The 24,695-nt window shown below is 43.9% G+C and overlaps 1 protein-coding gene across 1 annotated transcript in view; it reads right to left on the bottom strand.

Moving 5' to 3' along the window:
* The window catches only part of capn8 (calpain 8), a 61,876-nt gene that overhangs the window by 20,673 nt on the left and 16,508 nt on the right, over nucleotides 1–24,695 (bottom strand). Inside the window, exons 5-6 of the mRNA XM_060911406.1 lie at nucleotides 21,936–22,104; nucleotides 13,387–13,470 (exon numbers count right to left, since the gene is read on the bottom strand). Of these exons, the coding sequence (XP_060767389.1) occupies nucleotides 13,387–13,470; nucleotides 21,936–22,104 (253 nt within the window). The remainder of the gene's footprint in view (nucleotides 1–13,386; nucleotides 13,471–21,935; nucleotides 22,105–24,695) is intronic.

Raw genomic sequence — 24,695 nt, 5'->3', positions numbered from 1 at the left:
CACCATCATCTAGCAAGAAGGCATCCCTCACTCAGATCTGCCATACAGTACAAGCAAGGCTTAGAGAAATGCAGGACTTCTGGCTGAGTGCAAAGGCAGACGAGATTCAGAGTTACGCGGATAGGCAGGACCTGAATTGATTCTATGATGCACTGAAGGTTGTCTATGGTCCACAGTCCTCTGGATCATCCCCCCTTTACAGCACTGATGGCCAAACACTAATTAAAGAGAAACAACAGATACTGGAGAGATGAGCAGAACACTTTCATAGTGTACTGAACTGGCCATCCTCGATCAACAGTGGAGCCATTGCTCAACTGCTTCAGGTAGAGATAAACCATGAGCTCAACTCCCTACCTACTTTTTCAGAAGTAAAGAAGGCCATCTCTCAGATGTCCAGTGGCAAAGCCCTGGGCCCAGACGCAATCCCTGCTGAAGTGTTCAAAGCAGCTGGACCATCCACCCTCTTACAGCTGACCAACCTCTTCCAGACCATATGGAATGAAGGAAAAATTCCCCAAGATTTCAAAGATGCCAACATTGTCCACATCTACAAAAGGAAACGCAATCATCAGCTTTGTGACAACCACAGAGGAATCTCTCTCCTGTCCATTGCCAGCAAGATACTGGCCTGCATCCAGCTTAACCGTCTGCTGGGACACTTAGAACAAGGCTTGCTACCGGAGAGCCAATGCGGCTTCTGTGCAGGCCATGGAATTGTGGATATGATCTTAGCTGCTTGCCAACTACAGGAAAAATTCCAGGAGCAACACCAAGACCTTTATACAACTTTTTTCAATCTAACAAAGACTTTTGACACAGTCAGCAGGGAATGCCTGTGGCAAATCATGGAGAAATTTGGCTGCCCCGGCAAGTTCATCACCAGAGTGCAACAGTTTCATGATGGCATGATGGCTCATGTAGGCATCATGCCGCCATCTTGTGTCAGAACTACAATTCCCAGGCACCTTCCGCGTGATCTACGTCACGCGTGGGCGGGATCATCTATGTCAGTCCGCCATGCACGCATAAATTCAAGCGGAAGCTCCGCCATCTTTGTCTCTCGCATCTGGCTTCCGATGAATCTAGACGCATAAAGAGATGCGCTCTCCACCAAAAAGACGTCTTCTTTCTTGTAAGATCCATCACTCAGCGCGATTTTCTTACTTACCCTTGGCAAAGGTAAACTCTAGAGTCGCGCGATCTTTAAACTCAACCTGAGTTACAACCGGTTTACTTGTATTAGAAGTGACGTCACGACTGCAGCCCAGGCAGTTAAAAGTTAAGAAGCGATTGAATCCTTTTTAACTCAAAAGCGTTGTGCATCTTATTCTGATCAGAGACTTTTCCTCACGAACGCTGAGGTTCGGACCAAGAATCCTCTGCTTTCCACGGGAACCACCCAAGTGCTCCGCTGGACCCGAAAGTTTTCTATGCCTCCATCACGAGCGGCTCACGTGCTCCCACGGCGAGGCCCGAAACTACACCGGCGAATAGTTCTTCATATCTTGCTAAAGGCAGGATTAAGTAAGATTTTGGCATTTGGGCATAATTAAGATAGTCTTAGGAATTTGCTTTTATTGGAATAGTGTGAATTTAAACCCAGGTTTATCTGTTACACTGTTAGATACGCAGCGTCTTGATTTATTTTGGTTCTATGTTCTCTCAATTGTTTAATAGATAGGCTGTACATGCTCCTTCTCCCTCTCTTATTCTGACTAACACTTTAATTTCCTTATCATACATTTTGACCTTATCAAGGCTTCAGTGAGTTTGGTAATGTTGTGCGTGTGGAATATTTTGTTACTGAGAAAACACGTGCTCAACAGGCCTGACCAGGCCTGATACACTTTAGATAGCTTCCCTTTGTCTTTAGCAACACGTGCTCAGTAGGCCTCACCAGGCCTAACAAACACACTTTAGCTAGGCCATAGGGCCTTTCACAAACACACTAGCAAAACAAGGCTAATCTAGGCCTCCACCACGTGTAGTTAGCTACACGAGGCTAAACACATGGTCAAGTCTCACACACACACACACACACACACAAGCAAAGATTAGCAACAGAGCTAACCTATTGTTCTACTTGGATAACATTCCTTTGTTTTAGCTAGCAACAAGCTAGGCCATACACACACCACACATAAACACACACATGTATACACACCTCATATTTGTATATATTGATTATCCATTTTTGTCTTTGTTATAATAAATCCATTTATTATCAAAGCTGTGTGTATTCATCTTGTTGGTGAACAATATGTGAAGTCCCCAATCTTCTCAAAGAATTCAAAAGGGTGCATATAAAAGTTATGTAATATGGTAAGTGATCGTAATAATTTGGAAATATACCATAATTTAGCTGTTTGGTAATTTATTATTAAGCACCAGGATTAATGGTATGATTCACTAAATGATTCACTAAATGATTCATTGTATGATTCACTAAACGATTCATTGAATTATTCACTAAATGATTCATTGAACGATTCACTGAATGATTCACTTCAAATGAGACTGATTCTATGGTATGATTCACTTCAAGTGAGTCAAAGTAAATGATTCAATGGGATTGATTCATTTTAATTACTAACCTTCAAATTTAATGAGACTGATTTAACGAGATTGATCACTTAATATCAATAATTAACTGATTGCACCCACAGTTCGTGTTATTGACAATGGAGAGATGTCTGATGCCTTCCTAGTAACAACTGATGTCAAACAAGGCTGCGTACTGGCCCCCATGCTTTTCAGCATGATGTTCACAGCAGTACTAGTGGATGCCTTTGACGACAGCAGCAGTCTGGAAAGCCACATCAAGTACCACATTGACGGCAAACTGTTCAATCCCTGCTATCTTCAAGCTGTAACTAAACTCAAGGAAACTGTTCTCAGGGACTTCCTCTTTACAGATGACTGCTCTCTCAATGCTGGAAACAAGCATCTAGTAGATGGACCAGATCTCAGCAGCATGTAACAATCTGACAATCAGTACAAAGAAGACAGAGGTCGTGCATCAGCCTGCCCCCAGAAGACTATACAGGCAACCTCAAGTCACTGTCAACGGACAAATCCTGCAGACTGTCGACTAGAGATGGGATTTATGGCTCTTTGATGGGATCCGCATCTTTGTGATCCGTTCTTTGAAAAGAGCCGTTCAAAAGACTGGCTCATTTGGCTCTTTTTAAATATTTATTCAGTTTTAAGAAGACAGCATCTAAAGAAGCCAGATCCCTCTGCTTAGACAGTGACATCAATATTTCTGGACATACCTTTTATATAAAGCAACCTAGACCTTTAAAAAAAAAAAGAACCCACTCAAGAACATAGTTATCAAGAACACAAGATTATTTTAATAGGAAAAAACAAACTATTAATGCAAAAAATATATTATTAGAAAAATAGATACAACTAGACAAACAGATAAATAAATAAAATACACAAAAATAGAACAAACAAAATGACGATAGAATAAATTAAATGAACGTCCGTGCAAAGTAGTTTTCCCACAATATTATCATTAATATCACACAACAACATTATAAACTATATACAAAACAATTTGAACTATTAGGCAAACAGATAAAACTTGAATAAATAAAAGGCAAATGCTGTTTAGCCTACTTTTTTTTTCTTTCTGGAGAGCGCACGTGCAAGCAGCATGACCACAACGGGCTGCGCTCTGACGACCACCTCCCACTACCCGATGTCACATCGGTGCCTATTTGTCTGATAGCTACATTTGCATATCAGACAAATAGGCACCACTGTGCCCTCACCGTAACCTTTCCCTAACTCAGTGAAGGGAGGAGGAGTAAAGGAGGAGCTTTTTCATCTGAAACACAGTACAGAAAAAGAACGACAGAAAGAACGGCTCCCCCAGCTCGAGACTCGGTTCTCATCGTTCATGCCTAGGAGCAGTTCAAAAGAATCAGTTCGTTCGCAAACCTCACAACACTACTGTCGACAAGTTCACCTACCTTGGCAGTACACTTTCAAGAGCAGTTAACATCGACGAAGAGGTCAACAGCAGAATCTCCAAAGCCAGCACTGCCTTTGGCAAAATATGGAAGAACATATGGGATCACAGGGGTATTAGCCTTACCACCAAGCTGAAGGTTTACTGGGGAGTTGTTCTCACAACCCTACTATATGCCTGCGAGTCCTGTACTGTCTACCAGAGACATGCGAGACAACTCAATCACTTCCACATGAGATGCCTCCATAGCATCATGCGCATCCGATGGCAAGAAAAGATCCTGGATACTGAAGTGCTCCAGCAGGCCAACATCCCAAGCCTCTTCACCCTCTTGTAAAAGGCGCAGGTGAGATGGGCTGGGCATGTCAGCCGCATTCCTGACCACCGCATCCCAAAGCAACTGCTCTATGGTGAGCTCAGCAGAGGCAAGTACTCAGTTGGAGGACAAAAGAAGAGGTTCAAAGACTATCTCAAATCATCATTAAAGGACCTTAACATTAATGTCAATACCTGCAAACTACTTGCCCAAAGTCAATCAAAGTGGTGCAGCCTAATCCATACCGGTGTACACAATCCTGAAAACAAACAAACAAAAAAAAACACTACTGCAGAGAACAAGCATACAGCCCGGAAAATGAGAGATAACACTTCGCAGAACACCACAGCCACCCACCTGTGGACAACATGTGTGAGAGTTTTCTGGGCCCACATTGGACTTGTTAGCCATCTGCGAACCTACCAGCCCCATCAGTGAATCCAGGAGTCTATGGTCATCCTTGACGACAAGGGATGAACAACAACATCCATCCATCCATCCATCTATCTATCTTAATGTCCAACTTCCCCATCTATTTCATTCTTTCTCTCTCTTTATGTCTTGTCTGTCTTTCTCTTTCTCCTTCTATGTCAATATCCAACTCCCCATCTATTTCATTTCTCTCACACTCACTCACTCATCTATCTATCTATCTATCTATCTATCTATCTATCTATCTATCTATCTATCTATCTATCTATCTATCTATCTTAAAAGTTTGTAACCCTTTAGAATTTCCTATATTTCTGCATAAACATGACCTAAAACATCATCAGATTTTCACACAAGTCCTAAAAGTAGATAAAGAGAACCCAGTTAAACAAATGAGACAAAAATATTATACTTGGTCATTTATTTATTGAGGAAAATGATCCAATATTACATATCTGTGAGCGGCAAAAGTATGTAAACCTTTGCTTTCAGTATCTGGTGTGACCCCCTTGTGCAGCAATAACTGCAACTAAATGTTTCCGGTAACTGTTGATCAGTCCTGCATACTGGCTTGGAGGAATTTTAGCCCATTCCTCCATACAGAACAGCTTCAACTCTGGGATGTTGGTGGGTTTCTTCACATGAACGGCTCGCTTCAGGTCCTTCCACAACATTTCGATTGGATTAAGGTCAGAACTTTGACTTGGCCATTCCAAAACATTAAGTTTATTCTTCTTTAACCATTCTTTGGTAGAACGACTTGTGTGCTTAGGGTCGTTGTCTTGCTGCATGACCCACCTTCTCTTGAGATTCAGTTCATGGACAGATGTCCTGACATTTTCCTTTAGAATTCGCTGGTATAATTCACAATTCATTGTTCCATCAATGATGGCAAGCCATCCTGGCCCAGATGCAGCAAAACAGGCCCAAACCATTATACTACCACCACCATGTTTCACAGATGGAATAAGGTTCTTATGCTGGAATGCATTGTTTTCCTTTCTCCAAACATAATGCTTCTCATTTAAACCAAAAAGTTCTATTTTGGTCTCATCCGTCCACAAAACATTTTTCCAATAGCCTTCTGGCTTGTTCACGTGATCTTTAGCAAACTGCAGGTGAGCAGCAATGTTCTTTTTAGAGAGCAGTGGCTTTCTCCTTGCAACCCTGCCATGCACACCATTGTTGTTCAGTGTTCTCCTGATGGTGGACTCATGAACATTAACATTAGCCAATGTGAGAGGCCTTCAGTTGCTTAGAAGTTACCCTGGGGTCCTTTGTGGCCTCGCCAACTATTACACGCCTTGCTCTTGGAGTGATCTTTGTTGGTCGACCACCCCTGGGGAGGGTAACTATGATCTTGAATTTCCTCCATTTGTACACAATCTGTCTGACTGTGGATTGGTGGAGTCCAAACTCTTTAGAGATGGTTTTGTAACCTTTTCCAGCCTGATGAGCATCAACAATGCTTTTTCTGAGGTCCTCAGAAATTTCCTTTGTTCATGCCATGATACACTTCCACAAACATGTGTTGTGAAGATCAGACTTTCAAAGATCCCCGTTCTTTAAATAAAACAGGGTACCCACTCACACCTGATTGTCATCCCTTTGATTGAAAACACCTGACTCTAATTTCACCTTCAAATTAACTGTTAATCCTAGAGGTTCACATACTTTTGCCACTCACAGATATGTAATATTGGATAATTTTCCTCAATAAATAAATAAATAAATAACCAAGTATAATATTTTTGTCGCATTTGTTTAACTGGGTTTTCTTTGTCTACTTTTAGGACTTGTGTGAAAATCTGATGTTTTAGGTCATTTATGCAGAAATATAGAAATTCTAAAGGGTTCACAAACTTTCAAGCACCACTGTATCTATCCCTATCAATGTATTTCATTCTCTCTCTCTCTCTCTCTCTCTCTCTCTCTCATCTATCTGTCTGTCTGTCGCTTTCTTTCTATGTTAATATCCAACTTCCCCATCTATTTCATTTCTCTCTCTCTCACTCACTATCTATCTATCGATTCATTTCTTTTTTGTCTATCTTAATATCTTCATCAACTTCCCAATCACAATTTCTTTGTGTCTAAACTCTATATAGCCCCTCTCTCTTTCACAGTGTAAGTTATTTTATCATACTTTTAAGTAGCTAATTTTTAATCACCACATTAATAAAACATTGCCAATCTTTTTGTATTCTCCTTTTAAGAAACTGTGCCTATGGTTCATAAATTTATTCATAAAAATTCAATCCCCAATAAATTATGTCTCGAATCAACATGCTGTCTCTTCAGAGCGAAAAAGAAAATAAAATGTTGGAGACTTGACAGAAACCATATAAGTAATCAATTACATACAGTATAATTTACCTCTGTGAAAGTAATAATGCCTTCAAATAGCAGCTCACTACAGTCCCATAGCATTCCAGTCCAAAACATCACAAAAAAAAAAAATATATATATATATATATATATATATATATATATATATATATACGGCACGATGGTGTAATGGTTAGCGCTGTCGCCTCACAGCAAGAAGGTCCGGGTTTGAGCCCCGTGGCTGGCGAGGGCCTTTCAGTGTGGAGTTTGCATGTTCTCCCCGTGTCTGCGTGGGTTTCCTCTGGGTGCTTCGGTTTCCCCCAAAGACATGCAGGTTAGGTTAACTGGTGACTCTAAATTGACCATAGGTGTGAATGGTTGTCTGTGTCTATGTGTCAGCCCTGTGATGACCTGGCAACTTGTCCAGGGTGTACCCCACCTTTTGCCTCTAGTCACCTGGGATAGGCTCCAGCTTGCCTGCGACCCTGTAGAACAGGATAAAGCGGCTAGAGATAATGAGATGAGATGATATATATAGCCTCTCTTAAGGTATTAGGCAGAGACCCGTCCACCCGTAAATTTGACGGGCAATTGCCGATTTCAACGGGCAAGTATACACACAGACGGATACTGAAACGGACGATAATGCCGAAAATTTTCGCACATGAATACTCCCACATGTCATCCGATAAATCCAGTTATGTTCCGCCCACACACGGACTGGCCATCGGGAGTAGCGGGAGTTTTCCCGGTGGGCTGGTGGTTCAGCGTGGGCCGGCGGAGAAAAAAAAAAAAAAAAACAGTTGCGCGCTGGCCTTTAATATGATAAGCAATGTTAACAGTTTCTTTAAGAAACTGTTAACATTGCTTATTACAGTTGCGCGCTGGCCTTTACTATGATAAGCAATGTTAACAGTTTGTTAAAGAAACTGTTAACATTGCTTATCATATTAAAGGCCAGCGCGCAACTGTTTTTTTTTTTTTCTCCGCTGGCCCACACTGAACCACCGGCCCACTGGGAAAACTCCCGCTACTCCCGATGGCCAGTCCGTGTGTGGTTCCGCCATCATTTACAAATCGTAAGAAACACAGTTTAATACGAAAAATACTGAAAACTTGAAATGAAAAATCAGAATATTTCATCGTTTCCGCCATTTTGGCCCGCACTGAATCTTGTAACATGCGGACTGAATAAATCGCGAATTCTGATTGGTCGAAAATTGCCAAACACCCTGCGTTGTAGTTTCCTCTTTCTTGGCGGGAGAACCGCATTTTTTTTTGCTGACTCACTCTTCTGGATCAAGATGAATCCCAACAAACGCCCCAAATTGAATGTGACAAAAACTGATTCGTTTTTCCACAAAAAGACAGAAAAGGTATGTGTGATACATTGATTAACAAGGGGGTTTCATTGGGGTATGGTAAAATAGAATACTGTTGGTTTTTTTTTTTTATTAAATACTGTAACTAGATCAAAAGATTATATACAATTCATTGTTGTTTATTTTCTTTTCACTTTTGTTACCAAATCAAACACCATACATACATCTGATACATTCAGGAGTGAAACTGAAAAAAATACAAAGTAAAAATATGCAATATTTCTGATCAAAAATTACACGCCATTTCACCCTGAAAATGTCCTAGAATGCAGGAAATGAAGTCTAAATTTCAAAAATTTTCTGGGGGGGCATGCCCCCAGACCCCCCTAGAGGGACTTCGCGCCTGCGGCGCTCGTCTTCGCACCTGCGGCGCTTATCAGGATTATATAAAATATTATTTTTGACTGGTAAATTTCTTTTTCTGCCTAATACCCTAGCCTCTCTTGGTAGTCCATTGGTTTTGATGATGACAGCTTGCACAGCTTATTTGTTGTGGACTCGCAGGTGGCTGTGGAGTCCAATTCTTGAACGGCGTAGTCATTTGCAGATGGGGCAGTGGAACTGTCCTGGTTTAGCTGGCACAGTTGCTGCTAACTTCCTCCTCTCACAGGCCTCCGTTAGGCTTGCATGGCATCCTTCTTCGAAGCTGTCATGGACCTGCCTTGAAAGACCTCACCAGCCAAGCCTATCCTGCGCACAATGCTCAAGCTGCTTTGGGGCAGTCCTGGCAAGGACTGCGTTGGCCTTCACACAGTCTTTGAACCTCTTGGGTGGCCTGCCTTGGTACTGCTTGCCTGAACAAAGCTTGCCATACAGCAGCTGCTTAGGCATCCTGGAGTTTTCCATTCAAATGATGTGCCCCACCCATTGAAGCTGGGTTTTCAAAATCATGGCTTCAGTGCTGGTTGTCTCAGCTCTGTCAAGGACCTCCAAGTTTGTGATTTGGTCCTGCCAGCGGATATCGAGTATTGACCTCAGGCTCTGCATGTGGAACTGTTCCAGCTGTTTCAGGTGTCTTCTGTACAGAATCCATGTCTCACATCCATATAGGAGACTGGTGAGAATGATGGCCTTGTACGCCTTGAGCTTCGTGCACTTCCTGACGTTGTGCTGGATCAGGACACATCTTCTCAGACAACTAAGAGCTTGGCTAGCTTTGCAGATCCTAGCATTGACTTCTCTGTCCAGGGTTTCATCTCTGGAAATGATGCTGCCAAGGTACTTGAATTCTTCTGTCTTCAGCTCTGTCCCTTTGATGGAAATAGAAGGGGGATGAGCAGTGGAAGTGGGGGCAGGTTGTAGCAGGACCTCTGTCTTGCCAAGGCTGATGGTGAGACCAAAGAGACTGGAGGCTTCAGCAAACTTGTTGATGATGAGCTGGAGGTCAGACTCCTTATGTACCATAAGGGTGTAGTCATCAGCAAAGAGTGCTTCCAAAATGATCCTCTCCATTATCTTGGTTTTGGCACTCAAATGACAAAAATCAAAGAGATCCGTCGAATCTATACCTCAGGTACCACCCCCCCCCACCCCCCCGCCCCGAGGTCAAGGTCCCTGACAGCATGGTTGAACACACAGGTGAAGAAGAGATTGAAAAGAACGGGAGCCAGAACACATCCTTGCTTGATGCCATCTGTGATGCTGAACGGCTCTGACACTTCTCCACCAGAGAGTACTAGTCCAGTCATGTCATGATGGAACAGATGGATGAGGTTGACAAACCTGTTTGGACATCCAAACTTTGACAGGATTGTCCAGAGGGCCTCCCTATTGACAGAATTGAACACCTTGGTTAAGTCTATGAAGACAGTGTAGAAGTCCATGTTCTGCTCAATACATTTCTCTTGAACCTGACGGACTGTGAATATCATGTCAGTGGTGCTGCAACTTGGACGGAATCCACCCTGTGCCTCTGGCAGGTTTTTCTTTAATATGTTGGTGATCAGGCAGTTGAGAATGACCCGAGTCAAAATCTTCCCAGCAATTGACAGGAGGGAGACACCCCAGTAGTTGCCACAGTCAGCTTTGCTGCCCTTATGCTTGAACAGCAAGACAACCATAGTGTCCCTAAAGTCCTTGGGCATGTCTTCCTCCTCCCAGATGCTGGTGAGGAGGGTGTGGAAGGCTTCGAGAGCCACCAGACTGACAGACTTGAAGATCTCTGCAGGAATTCCATCCATCCCAGGGGCTTTACCTAAGCTAGTCTGCTTAATTGCCTTCATGACCTCATCCATTGTGGGAGGAAGGTCAAGGCTGTTGAGTCTGGGTTGTTGGGGGATCTGGTCCAGAGCAGCAGGAACAACAGTGGAGGGCCTGTTGAGTAGGTTGTTGAGCTGTTCTCTCCACCTCAAGTTGATACTCCTCTTCTCCTTCAGCAATGTAGAACTGTCTGCCAACAGGAGTGGTGTGTGGCATAGGTCCCTGGTCCATAGACTTCCTTGATAGCACTGAAGAACATCTTTGAGTTCTTAGTGTCTGAGTGCCTCTGGACTTCATCAGCCTTTCTCTCCTACCATTCATCCTGCATTCTGCGCAGTGCGGTCTGTGCCTGTCTCTGGAGATGCTTCAAGCGATCATGCTTAGAAGTGGAGGAGCTATAATTCTGCCACTCAAGGTAGGCCTTCTGCTTTTTCTCCAGAAGGTGTCTAATGTTCTCATTATTCTCATCAAACCATTCCTGGTGGACTTGTTTTTTTGGTCCACTGGTGGACTTTGCTGACTCCTTCACCAGAGTTTTAAACTGTTCCCAGTTTGTGTTGTACTTCCAGTCAGTGGTCCATGAGAGGTCAGCCTGTCATCCAGGTCATCAGTGAACTCCTGACATCACCTCATTTGCTTCAGCTTTGCAACATTGAAGGCTAGTTGGATGTCTTTCAGCTTCTTATGGTGTGTCGGGGCAATGTGCAGTGACAGGATGGACCTGACCAAATGGTGGTCAGTCCAGCACTCTGCTCCACACATGGCCTTGGTGATCTTCACATCACAGTCTCTCCTGTTACAGATGGCAAAGTTAATCAGATGCCACTACTTGGATCTGGGATGCATCCATGTTGATTTGTAGTTGTCCACCTACCTGAAGAGTGTGTTGGTGATCGTCAAGTCATTCTCTGCATACAGACTCAAAAGCCTTAGGCCATTGGAGCTCATTTTGCCAATGCTGTGATGTTTCAATACCCCTTTCCAGTTCCTGTGGTCATTGCCAACTCTGGCATTGAAATCACCCAGCAGGAGAAGCTTGTCGTTTAGGGGAGTGGCATTCACAAGGCGATCTAGGTTGCTGTAGAAGCTATCCTTCACTTCATCACTGCTCATCAGGGTGGGCGCACAGGCACAGATGACAGTGGCATGGCGGTGGAGGTTGAGGGGAAAGCGGAGTTTAATCAGACGCTTGCTGATGCAAATAGGAAGGTCTGGGAATTGATGCAAGGGGCCAGATCTGATGGCAAAGCTGACTCCATGGATTCTGTCTTCATTCTCTGCCTTGCCTTTCCAGAAAAAGGTGTAGCCTCCCTTGAGTTCAGCTATTGATCCTTCTCCTGCAAGCCGGGTTTCAGTCAGGGCAGCTATGTCGCTGTGATAGCGAGCCAGTTCTCTTGCAATGAGGGCTGTTCTCCTCTCTGGTCTCATGGAGCTCTCTCTGTCCATGAGTGTTCGAACATTCCATACTCCAAAAATCATCTTTCTTTTTACTGTTTTTCAACCGCTGTAGGGGTAAACTGCCAGCCGTGGTATGCCAGCCAGTTCTGTTAGGATAAGCAATGTTTAGGACACCTTTTCTAGTCCCCTCCTTCATGCAGTGGTGAGTGGTGCTGTCCCAGAAGAGGGCTGTTCAGTCCCCCGGGAGGCTGCCAAACATCTCTGTTGTCCTAGGTCAGAGATGAGCGACCACTGGTCCACAGGCCACCTTTGTGCAGGTTTGGTGTTGTGACTCCTAATGGTTACCTCCACCTGTCACTTTGCCCCTCCCCCATCACCATAGGGCTTGTAGAAAATGAGATGAGTTTGTGCAAAGGACCTGTGTGGCAAAGCTTTTAAAGTGGAAAGGCCATTGCACTAGGGCAGATTCACTCTCTTAGCCTCAGAAATCGAGGTCCAGTAGGACAAAGAACCATCACAACTGGAGACTTCCTTGGCTGCAGTGGATGGCCATGACATCTTGAGTCCCTGGCCACACCCTGAGCTCTCCACAGAGCCCTGCAGCACCACCTTCCTGGCCATTGGATCTCACTATTGATCTCATCTGCCCAGTCTGCCGGAGCCATCTTAGCATGCTAGGGTAGATATATCACTAACTCACCAAGTTTCAGACCTGTTGGCTACACTCACCTAGTTTAGCTGACTTGTCAAAGCCGTTGGCCGGGGGTGGGCGCTGCCACATACAAGCACCTTCTAGGACCCATAGGTGAGACCTGGGTGCCAGTGGGGACCAATAGAGGATGAGCCACTCCCAAAGGGGTGTGATGAGCCCACCCCACTAGAAATATATATATATATATATATATATATATATATATATATATATATATATATATATATATATATATATATATATATATATTCATTCCCATGTATGTATATTTGTGTGTGTTAATCACACTTATATTCCAAAGACTATATTCTAATATGACTGCTTTTGTATTTATAATTATATGATCAGAATGCACTTTTTGTTTTTGAGATGACTGTGTTAAACTAAGATATTTGATTCTTATTTTACTTCACAAATTGACAAACCTAATGAACATTTCATATTTACCTGGAACTGTCTGAGATGAACAAAGATGAGCTCATCTTTAAATATTTGCACACTGAGAAAGATTAAGAAAGTTTCTTAATGTTTACATACATTTCAAAATGACTGTTTGACTTCATGTATGTGCCACTAACTAGGAGAGAGAGAGAGAGAGAGAGAGAGAGAGAGAGAGAGAGCACACAAGCCTCACCACTTCTGCTCCCGTGACAGAGTAGGCATGTCCCTTCACCAGCTTCTGTCTGGTTATTGCTTCTGTCTCAGCTGCACTGCTGATCTGTTCAGGAGCAGAATATTGATATCATTCACATATCCATTTCTGTCCCACTTCATTCGGACATTAATTATTAACATTAATGATTATGCAAAAATGAATACACTAATGTTTTCCTTGGTCAATATTTATTATTCATGAACAATGACTGTAAAAAGCATGGACAGCGTGGTTCCATGCCTTTCTGTTTGATAGAAATGAAGCTAAAATTCCTCTGCCTTGTTGTTAAATCTGGAGCCAGAATCTGTGTGGTAGAGATGAGAGTCAATGTCAGACACGCCTACTCATTTGGAAGACCTGCCCCTTCACCCAATACCAAGGTGTAGGGTGTGACCAAGTCTGTCAATCATTTAATTCCCAAGTGTATCCATATCATTTTATGATATAGTCGAATAACATTTTAAAAACTCATTTCTGGGGGAAAATAGAAAAATATGCAGATAACAGCATTGGTAAAACTAAATTGTGGCAGCGGGGGCGTGGCTGGGCGTCAGTTTGTGAATGGAGGGCGGAGTCGGGGAAGGTGATTGGTCAAATCACTACACCTGTTGTCAATTAATGTGTGTTTGTGTGTCTCTTGCAGTGACGGCACTCCATAAAAGGAGTAAGAGAGCAGAGGACAAGAGATTGGGACCAGAGCACGATGGTGTGTCTGTGTGTGTGTGTGTGTGTGTGTGTGTGTGTGTGTGTGTGTCTGAGTGTCTGTGTGTGTCCCAAGTGAGAAAGTATTGTGCTGAAATGCCAAATAAAAAACAAATCTGAATGCTAACAACAGCCTGCCGTACTTCTGTGCTCCACCCACATCTGGGCAGCTTCTACAGTGGTGCCAAAGCCCGGGCGTGCAGAAGGGAACCCCCCCCCATGGAGTCCTCACCCTTTAAAGAGGGGGGTATAAAAAAGCCCCCAAACAAAGCTTGTTCCACCTCGACTTGGCCATTGACCATGGCGGTCTGGTCATCCATTCCTGCGGTAGAAACAGAAGCATGACAATCAGTCTGGCAGCATGGAATGTCTGTACGCTGCAAGACAATGCAAACAGCCTGGAATGAAAAATGACCATCGTGGCACAAGAACTTCTGCACTACAACATAGCCATTGCTGCTTTGAGTGAAACTTGTCTACCAGGAAGCTCACAACTCACTGAACACGGAGCTGGATACACCTTCTTTTGCTCTGGAAGACCTGAAAATGAACCAAGGCAAGCTGGAATTGGCTACACCATCAAGAATTGCTATCCCAAGCTCTTGGACTCAGTACCACATGGATTGAACGAGCGGCTGATGACACTTCGCCAAAACCTTGATAGTGGTTATGTTACCATAATCAGCGTCTATGCACCCACCATGGCTCACACCGATGAGACGAAGGAGCAGTTCTACGAGGAGCTAAACAATCTCATCCAAGCCACCCATCACTCTGACAAGCTTGTCCTACTTGGAGATTTCAATGCCCGTGTCGGCAGAGACCACATAGCCTGGGACAAAGTCATTGGTCACCATGGCACCGGCAAAGAAAACTCCAACGGCACACTCCTCCTAACCATTTGCTCACAATGCCAATTGAATATCACCAACACACTGTTCCAACAGCGCACTGCGAAAAAGACTACCTGGATGCACCCTCGCTCAGGCCATTGGCACCAAATTGACCTCGCCATAGTCTGCCAGAGGGATGTCAGAGAAGTTCACCTCAACAGAGCCATGATGGGCTTGACCTGCCTCTCTGACCATCGCCTCCTCCACACCTGTGTAGCCTTCTCCTTCAAGCCACCACAACACAGGGTCCACTCAGCACCAGCCAAGAAACTGGACGTTCGCAAACTCTTTTCCCCATCAGTGTCCTTCCAACTTCATGAGAAGACTGAAAACACACTCAACAACATCAGCACTGAAGGACTATCAGTGGAGGAATTTTGGAGGACACTAAGAGACGCTATTTATCAGTCTTCAGAGGAAGTACTGGGTTTTGCAAAATGCTCACACCATGACTGGTTTGATGAAAATGACACCACCATTTGCAACCTCCTGGATCGTCTTCACCAAGCTAACATCAACTACATCATAGAGAAGACATCACAAACAAAGAAAGACACATACCTCAGACTGAAAAGACAAGCACAAACTGTACTGAGAAAGATGAAAGATCGTTGATGGCAAGACTGAACTACTGATCTACAAGCAGCCTCTGACAGGAAAGACACTAAGGCCTTTTACAATGGACTGAAAGCTGTGTATGGACCTACCTCCCATGGTAGCACACCACTATACACAGCTGATGGACAAACCCTCATCAAAGACCAAGCTGGTATACTTTCTCGATGGGCTGAACACTTCAGTGGAGTCTTGAATCATGTGTCAACCATCTCAGATGATGCCATCTCACAACTTCCCCAGAGACCCATGCATCAAGAACTCAACAACCCTCCCACAGTAGCTGAAACCATCAAGGCCATCGAACAGCTCTCTAAAGGAAAAGCAGCCAGCACTGATGGGATACCAGTGGAAATCTACAAGATTGGAGGACCTCTTAGCAACTAAGCTGTGTGACCTGTTCGGTTCATTCTGGGAGGAAGAGTCTGTCCCACAAAACTTCAAGGATGCACTTATCGTGCACCTCTACAAGAATAAGGGAAACAGACACAGCTGTGACAACGACAGAGGCATATCACCCCTCTCCATAGCTGGTAAGATACTTGTGAAAATCATCATCAATCGCCTCACCAACTCCATCGCCAATGAAGTCATCCCAGAGAGCCAATGTGGGTTTTGCACCTTGCAAGGCACAACAGACATGCTCTTCTCAGCCAGACAAGTGCAAGAAAAGTGTGTAGAACAAAACAGAGAACTGTTCATGGTTTTTGAAGACCTGACAAAAGCCTTCAACTCTGTCAGCTGAGAAGGCCTCTGGAAAGTTCTCACCAAATCTGGATGTCCAGCACGAGTCACCAATATCATTCGATCCTTCCACAAAGCCATGGTTGGTCATGTAATCAATAACGGCTTGATCTCAGCTCCCTTTGAAGTCAGCAATGGCACCAAACAAGGATGCGTCATGGCTCCCTTGCTGTTCAGCATTGTCTTCTCTGCCATGCTGCACATTGCTTTCAGCGAGTGTGACACAGGAGTGATGATCCACTTCAGAAGTGATGGAAGCATCTTCAACTTAAGGAGACTCAAGGCAAAAACCAGAACCTCTTCCATGCTGCTCCATGAATTACTGTATGCGGACGATTGTGCTCTGATTGCTAATTCCTTTGAAGATGCTCAGCACATTGCTGATGCCTTCTCAAGAGCTTGCACCTGATTTGGACTTACAGTCAGCATTAACAAGACCAAAGTGCTGCACCAACTAGGACCTGGATCACCTCCTTCTACTCAAACCATCACTGTGAATGGAGAACCACTGAAGTCCGTGGAGAAATTTTGCTACCTTGGAGGAATCCTAGCACAGAATGCAAAGATAGATGATGAGATCACCACACGCATCAGCAAAGCTAGCTCTTCTTATGGTCGTCTTGAGCACCGCCTTCGGTCAGATTGCAGCTAACGACTGAGCACAAAAATTCAAGTGTACAGGACAGTGGTTCTAAGCACATTACTATACGGCTGCAAAACATGGACACAATACTGATGCCACATAAAGAGGCTGGAGCAATTTCACCAGTGCTACCTTCGCAAGATCTGCAACTTGACATGGAAGGAGAAGGTCCCAAACACCACCATTTTAGAGTGTTGCAACATCAGAAGCGTGGAGGCCTTCATCACCCAAGCCCAACTGCAATGGTCAAGACACATCACGTGCATGGGAGAGGAGCGAATTCCAAAGGCCCTTATGTTTGAGGAACTGGCATCAGGCAGCCGATCCCAAGGTGGACAATGCAAGCGCTATAAAGATGTCCTGAAAGCCACCCTGAAGGCCTACAACATCGATCCTTCATCTTGGGAGAGGAAGGCCCAAGGCCGTGCCCAGTGGCACAAGATCTGCCAAGATGGCTACAAAATCTTTTGAAGAAAAGAGGACTACCAGGCTGATAGAGAAACGCCTGCAAAGGCATCATGCTGCTGCTGCCCCCGCTGCTGCCCCTCAACCCATCACCCCCACACCATCACTTCATCTGCAATGACTGCCAACATGACTGTTTTTAATTTCCCTGAGGGAACCTGCCCAAAGGGATCAATAAAGTTTTATCTAATCTAATCTAACACGTGTGCGCTTTACACATTGGACTCCTCAGCCATCATCACTAAATGACTGGGAGAATGAGATTCGTTGTCTGTGATGACTCAGTCCACCATAACCACCATTTGGACGTCACCAGCCCGCTGACTGATCTCACTAAAAAGTCCTGTACTGTACATTAGCCAAAAGTTGTCAGTGCGTGAAAGCAAGTACAGCACAATAGAGAAAGAGTGCCTGGCCATCAAGTGGGTGGTCCTCACCCTCCGGTACTACCTACTGGGATGCCCTTTCACCCTCTGTTCAGACCATGCGCCCCTCCAGTGACTCCACCGCATGAAGGATGCCAATGCATGGATCACCCGTTGGTATCTCACCCTCCAGCCATTGAAATTCGAGGTGGTCCACAGGCCGGGGGCACAGATGGTGGTGGCGGACTTCCTGTCCCGTTGGGGGGAGTCCGCTGCAGGCCGGATGGCTCCCCAGCCTGAGTTGGGCGGTGGGGTTATGTGGCAGCAGGGGTGTGGCCAAGCATCAGTTTGTGAATGGAGGGCGGAGTCAGGGAATGTGAGTGGTCAAATCACTACACCTGTTATCAGTTAATGTGTGTTTGTGTGTCTCTTGCAGTGACGGCACTCCATAAAAGAAGTAAGAGAGCAGAGGACGAGAGATTGGGACCAGAGCACGACGGTGTGTGTGTGTGTGTGTGTGTGTGTGTGTGTGTCTGAGCGTCTGTGTGTGTCCCAAGTGAGAAAGTATTGTGCTGGAAAGCCAAATAAAAAACAAATCTGAATGCTAACAACAGCCTGCCGTACTTCTGTGCTCCACCCACATCCAGGCAGCTTCTACATAAATGTTTGAATTAGACAATGAAGATGGTGTTTTTCTCAACATTTTTAAACAAGCAAACATTTCACTCTTTGATACAATGGCAACTGATAAAGGTAATATACTCTAACAAATTACACACACAATTGATATTTTGTGGTCATTTTCATAATTTAAATAAAAGAATCAGTAAAGGATACCCTTACATTTATCACACTTTCAAATCCATAAAATTAGAATCAGGTGTTCCAGAGTAGGTATCATTGATTAGAACCTCCTGCAGATGGAGGTGCAGGTGGAACCCATCTTATTTAAACCTGACATCCAGAGTCTGGCATTCTGTTTGCTATTGAAGTGTGTGGTGGCATCATACCAAGATCTAAAGAGCTCTCTAAGGACCTCAGAAAAAAGATTGTGGATGCCTGTGAATCTGACAAGGGATTTAAAAAGATCTCTAAATTATGAGAAATAAATTATTCCACTGTAAGGAAAATCACCTACAAGTGGTATAGATTTCAAACAACTGCCAATTTGTCCAGGACTGGCAACCCCAGCAAATTCAGCCCAAGAGTCTGTTTGAGACTAAAAGAAGTCTCCAAGAACCCCAAAATTTCATCAGTGGATCTGCAGGTAACTCTTGCAACTGCTGGTGTCAGGACAAAACCTTGAGTCATCTCCTGAGCTGGAGCCAGAGTCCAACCCCGATCTCAAGTCATCTCCAGAGCTCGAGTCTAGCCCTGAGTCCAAGCCAGATCCAGAGCTCAAGCCTGAGTCATCTCCTGAGCTGGAGCTAGAGTCCACCCCAGAGCTCAAGTTGTCACCAGAGCTCAAGTTGTCTCCAGAGCTCAAATCCAGCTTGGAGCTTGAGTTCACCTTCAGTCCTGGATCCGAGCCAAGTCCAAGACCCAAATCAAGTCCAGTGTCTAAGCATGATTCCCACCCAGAGCCCAAGTCAAGTCCCAAGCTCAAGCCCACTCCTAGTCAAGAATTCAAGTCTTGGCCTGAGCCCAAACCCCCACCGGAGCCAAGTATGATGGATTTTCACTCCCAGTGGGAGCTCTTTGGGAGGGAGTTCTGTCAGTCCTGCACACTGTGGCACGTGCACCTGAAGGCATGCCTCAGGCTGCGCACACATCAAGTGGATTCCAGCACCGTTAACGATGCACACCTGAACTCTATTAAGGAACTGTATGCGCACCTACTTAAGGACTGTGCTGATGCACAATGTATTACAATACATCAGTGTATTACAATACATCAGTATGCATTACCAAGCCTTTCTTCCCATGTTTCTGATTTCCTGTTTCCTGATTCTTGTGCCTGTTTCTTGTTCTCGTTCTTGCTTTGCCTCTGATATCCTGTTTGTGCCCAGCCCAACCCTTTTCCTGTTTCACATGTTTGGATTCTGCCTGCTGATTTGCATTGTTTGCCTGTGTGTGTTTTGCACACTTGTGTGTGTGTGTGTGTGTGTGTGTGTGTGTGTGTGTGTGTGTGTGTGTGTGTGTGTGTGTGTATTCACTGTTGTTATTAAACTGATTACTTCTGCACTTACGTCTGCCTTCCTTGCATGTCTGACATGTCCACAGAAAAATATTACATCTATTGATATTTTTGTTGAATAAATGATTGAAAGAGCTAATTTTCCCCATTGTTTTGTTCAGGTATATCAACTGTATCTGACAGTACTGTATCAAAAGAATGAAAAGCATGAAATGATTGCTTGTTTAAATATGTTGAGAAAGGTCTACAATTTCCATGGGATGTACTTATTTTCTTCACATGACAGTATATGACTGCCTTTCATTTCTCAATGAGGTTGCAAAGGAAAGGGGATGCGAAGATTGAACAGAGTCTTGGTGTGGGAATGTACATAGATAACATGTGGGCAAAGCACCTGACCTCAATATATTCTAGACAAGCACCTGATTGAAACACATAGAGATTGGTGGGGCTACACATTATACTGCAGCCAGCCAGCAGGGGTGCTTGACCCCTGCTGGCTGGCTACAGTATAATGTGTAGCCCCACCAATCTCTATGTGTTTCAATCAGGTGCTTGTCTAGAATGGCTTAAAAAATAATTAAATTAAATGTTTCACATTTAAAATTAATATAAGCAGCAGTAAGTCATAATAAATTAAACAATGTCAATATCTGGTGTGAGATGACCATTTGCTTTAAAAAAAAAAAAAACAGTAGTCTCGGGTACAATGAGTGCAGTTTTATAAGAAAATAAGCTGTAAGCTTTACTGAGCATCTTGCAGAACCAGCTACAGTTCTTCTGGACACTTTGACTGTCACACTTGCTTCTTAATTTTGCAGCAAAACCCAGTAGCCTTCATTATGTTTTATTTTTTAATCTGAAAAGTGGTATCTTATGTAATATGCTGCTCAAATACATTTTTTTTCTGTAACGTTTAATTTGGTGCTAGAAAATGAATGTTTGGAATTCTAAAATGTTTTTGTACTGTGTGGCAAGCATCGGTTTGTGAATGGAGGGCAGGGCTGGAGAAGGTGAGTGGCAAAGTCAATACACCTGTTGTAGATTACTGTTGTGTGCGTATGTTTCTTGCAGTGATGATGGAGGATAGAAAAGGAGGGAGAGAGCAAAGAGAGGGAATCTCTCCTGACCAGAACACGTGTGTGTGTGTGTGTGTGTGTGTGTGTGTGTGTGTGTGTGTGTGTGTGTGTGTGTGTGTGTGTGTGTGTGTGTGTGTGTGTGTGAGCAGCAAATGAGCGAGTGAAGCTGAAAAGCAACAAAAGTAGAAGAAATAAAGTTGTGTGTGAACATCATCTCCTGCCTGCTATGCTTCAGTACTCCACCCACATCAGGGGATTACTACATACTGACTCGATAATGTAGAAGTCTCATCTCATCTCATCTCATCTCATTATCTCTAGCCGCTTTATCCTTCTACAGGGTCGCAGGCAAGCTGGAGCCTATCCCAGCTGACTACAGGCGAAAGGCGGGGTACACCCTGGACAAGTCGCCAGGTCATCACAGGGCTGACACATAGACACAGACAACCATTCACACTCACATTCACACCTATGGTCAATTTAGAGCCACCAGTTAACCTAACCTGCATGTCTTTGGACTGTGGGGGAAACCGGAGCACCCGGAGGAAACCCACGCGGACACAGGGAGAACATGCAAACTCCGCACAGAAAGGCCCTCGCCGGCCACGGAGCTCGAACCCGGACCTTCTTGCTGTGAGGCGACAGCGCTAACCACTACACCACCGTGCCGTCCCCATGTCTCATCTCATCTCATCATCTCTAGCCGCTCCATCCTTCTACAGGGTCGCAGGCAAGCTGGAGCCTATCCCAGCTGACTACGGGCGAAAGGCGGGGTACACCCTGGACAAGTCGCCAGGTCATCACAGGGCCCGTCCCCATGTGTTTTGTCATTTGTGAAAATAATGATGCAGATATAAAATAGAGAGTACCTTGCAATATACTCACATCTATGGAGGAGCCAAGCAGAGATCCACGATCCAGTGCCTTCCTGATGATTTTGAACAGAGTCGGGGGAGCTTTTAGCAGTTCATAACTCTCGGAAATTCCACCAGTAAAATCCTCAAAGCCCTCAGTGGTGGAGCCTCCAGAAAGAGCTTCATAAGAGCTGTTCACCCTGGAAAGAAAAACAGAACTTGGACTTGCAACAGAATAGTCTAGTCATACTGACTCTGAAGCCCTGAATAAGCTGGATAAACATGCAGTTTACTTGAGCAGATCTTAAAATTACTCATTCAGCTTGATAATGTGTAAAGTCTTCTCTTTGCATACTTATTGTATTGCTTTAAAGAAAATATAAAATCAGTTGAGTGGTCATATAGACGACAAATATAAACAACATATAGAAATATAGATGACATATAGATGACAGAAACTTAGGAAATAAAAAATATAAATAATAAAAGTGATTAACATTTTTGTTTCACAATGATAATACAAACAGATTCCATTTGATTCTGGAAATAAACCTGTGAAGAAGTGCAACCCTTTCTGTCATGTTGAATGTAATCCATAAATATTATTATAATTATGCCATTAGAACAGATGGTTATGTCTGAGTGGAGGAGTGCCAGGATGGTTTCCTGCAGAAGTACTGCAGTATTTTTACTCATTTTCCTGGCAAGTACCCATAGCAAATTCTCCACGTCATCATTGTAATCTAAAGTGGGTAACATCCAAATGGTCCATGCTACCGGCACATCACTGTCAACCTCATGGTCATTCTCATCAGCCCATCTCATCTCAAGTGACAATATCCTATGTGGCATGGCCATCAAATATGTAACCTTTCATTCTACTTGCTTTCATTCTGGTTTCCTTCAGTAATAGAGGATGCAATTCATCAAGTTGGTTTGCAAGACTTGGAAATAGTGCCAATATCTTACATTATTGTGAATGAGAATCACTCAACTGCTGATACTGCTCTTTATTTGGGAAGAGAATCACTTAAACTCAACACAGAGGACATGGGCTGAGATGAAGCAACATTCAACCTGCAAAATCTGGCAAAGGTACCGGTAGGTGGTGAGATCCATGCTACCGTTTCACGAATATCCAAATGTGAGAGTCCTCATAGTGCCATCCATGAGGTAACCATAGTAATACAATCTTATTCTTATTTCGGCTCCTCCTGTTAGGGCTCGCTACAGCAGATCCTGAGCCCTATATTTGATTTGATATAGGTTTTGTACACCAGATGCCCTTTCTGATGCAACCCTCCCCAATCTATCCAGGCTTGGGACTGGCACTAAGTATGCACTGGCTTGTGCAACCCCAGTGGCTGGGTATTTTTACATAATTTGCATGTCTTTGAACTGTGGGAGGAAACCGGAGCACCCAGAGGAAACCCACACAGACACAGGGAGAACATGCAAACTCCACACAGAAAGTATCCCATTGGCCATGAGGTTCGAACCCAGAACCTTCTTGCTGTGACATTGCGAACCACTGCACTACCATGCCGCCAGCCATAGTAGTACAGTATATGCTAAAATCAGCAGAAGATGATGTCTTTTAAAGTGCATTCAGGTATGTTTGTGCAATCACTTCTTTTACCCAGTGGGATAATCTGACTTTAGATGGTAGACTCCCATTATTGTGGTCTGGTCTGATGAACTGGTCTGATGGAAAGCAGGCATAGAGGTCTTGTCAGTAATATTGATAACAGGAGGAATGATGGTCTGTTTGGTGAGTAAGGAACTATGAAGACTTTGCGTACATAGTCTGTTGGATGAGCTTCAATGTAATCCACAGCAATGGTAGTGATGGAAATTCATACAGCTGTAGGTTTGGCTAGTTGTGTGCCAATGAATCACATCCCCAAAGTGTTTGTCTATGCCTTGTTCATGAAGTACACTGGACAAGGAGTTTTCTGTCTGTTCACAAACAGGACAACTTCCACTCTTCTGTAGGTGTTCCACATTAGTTGAACTACATTTGCCAATTCTCATGGCACAGAGCTGCTCAGAGGCAGTGTGTTTTGTTGAATTACATTAATTGGTAGCCAACTCTTAAGAGTGTTCATTTGTTCAAAGTGTTCATCTGAAAAAAAAAAATTGCAGCACTAGCCACAGTTTTCATTCAGAAGATATTAATGTGAGTTTTGAGACCTATTTTTCCACCATTCTTTTATCACATGCCCCTCTAGGCTTGCTCCCACCTTGGCATCCAGCCATTTCAACTTCCCTCTTTGGATGGAGAACTTCAACTTCCCTCTTTGATGGACTAAGACTTTAGGGTGTGCGCACAATACTATTGACATCTGCCTTTGTGATATGGCTGCTAAATAGTAAGCATTCAGCTAAAAACATTGAAACAGTATGCACCATGTTCACTACTGGAGTTGCAAATTATGTGGAATCATGTGAAACAAGTGCTGCCAGGCAAAACAAACCTTGGCTGGCAGCACTTATTTTATACCTATATGTTGATAACGGTAATATTTCTCAATCATCAGCTGTCAAGTTATAGTCCTATGAAAATCCATGACGTTGAGCTTGACATTTCAGTCATTCAAGGTCAAAGGTCATGACAGCAACTGAAAGCCAATATGGGACTTCTTATATGTTGATAATGGGAAACATCTGGCTATCATGAACCATTTAAAACTTATAGCCCTTTGAAAACTTTCAGGGTCACTCAAGGTCAAAGATCATGGTGCCAAATGAAAGCCCATATGGCACTTCCTATAAGTTAATAATGGCAAAT

This window comes from Neoarius graeffei, chromosome 27 (assembly GCF_027579695.1).
Source record: "Neoarius graeffei isolate fNeoGra1 chromosome 27, fNeoGra1.pri, whole genome shotgun sequence".
NCBI classification, from domain to species: Eukaryota; Metazoa; Chordata; class Actinopteri; order Siluriformes; family Ariidae; genus Neoarius; species Neoarius graeffei.
This window is presented reverse-complemented; position numbering and strand designations above follow the sequence as displayed.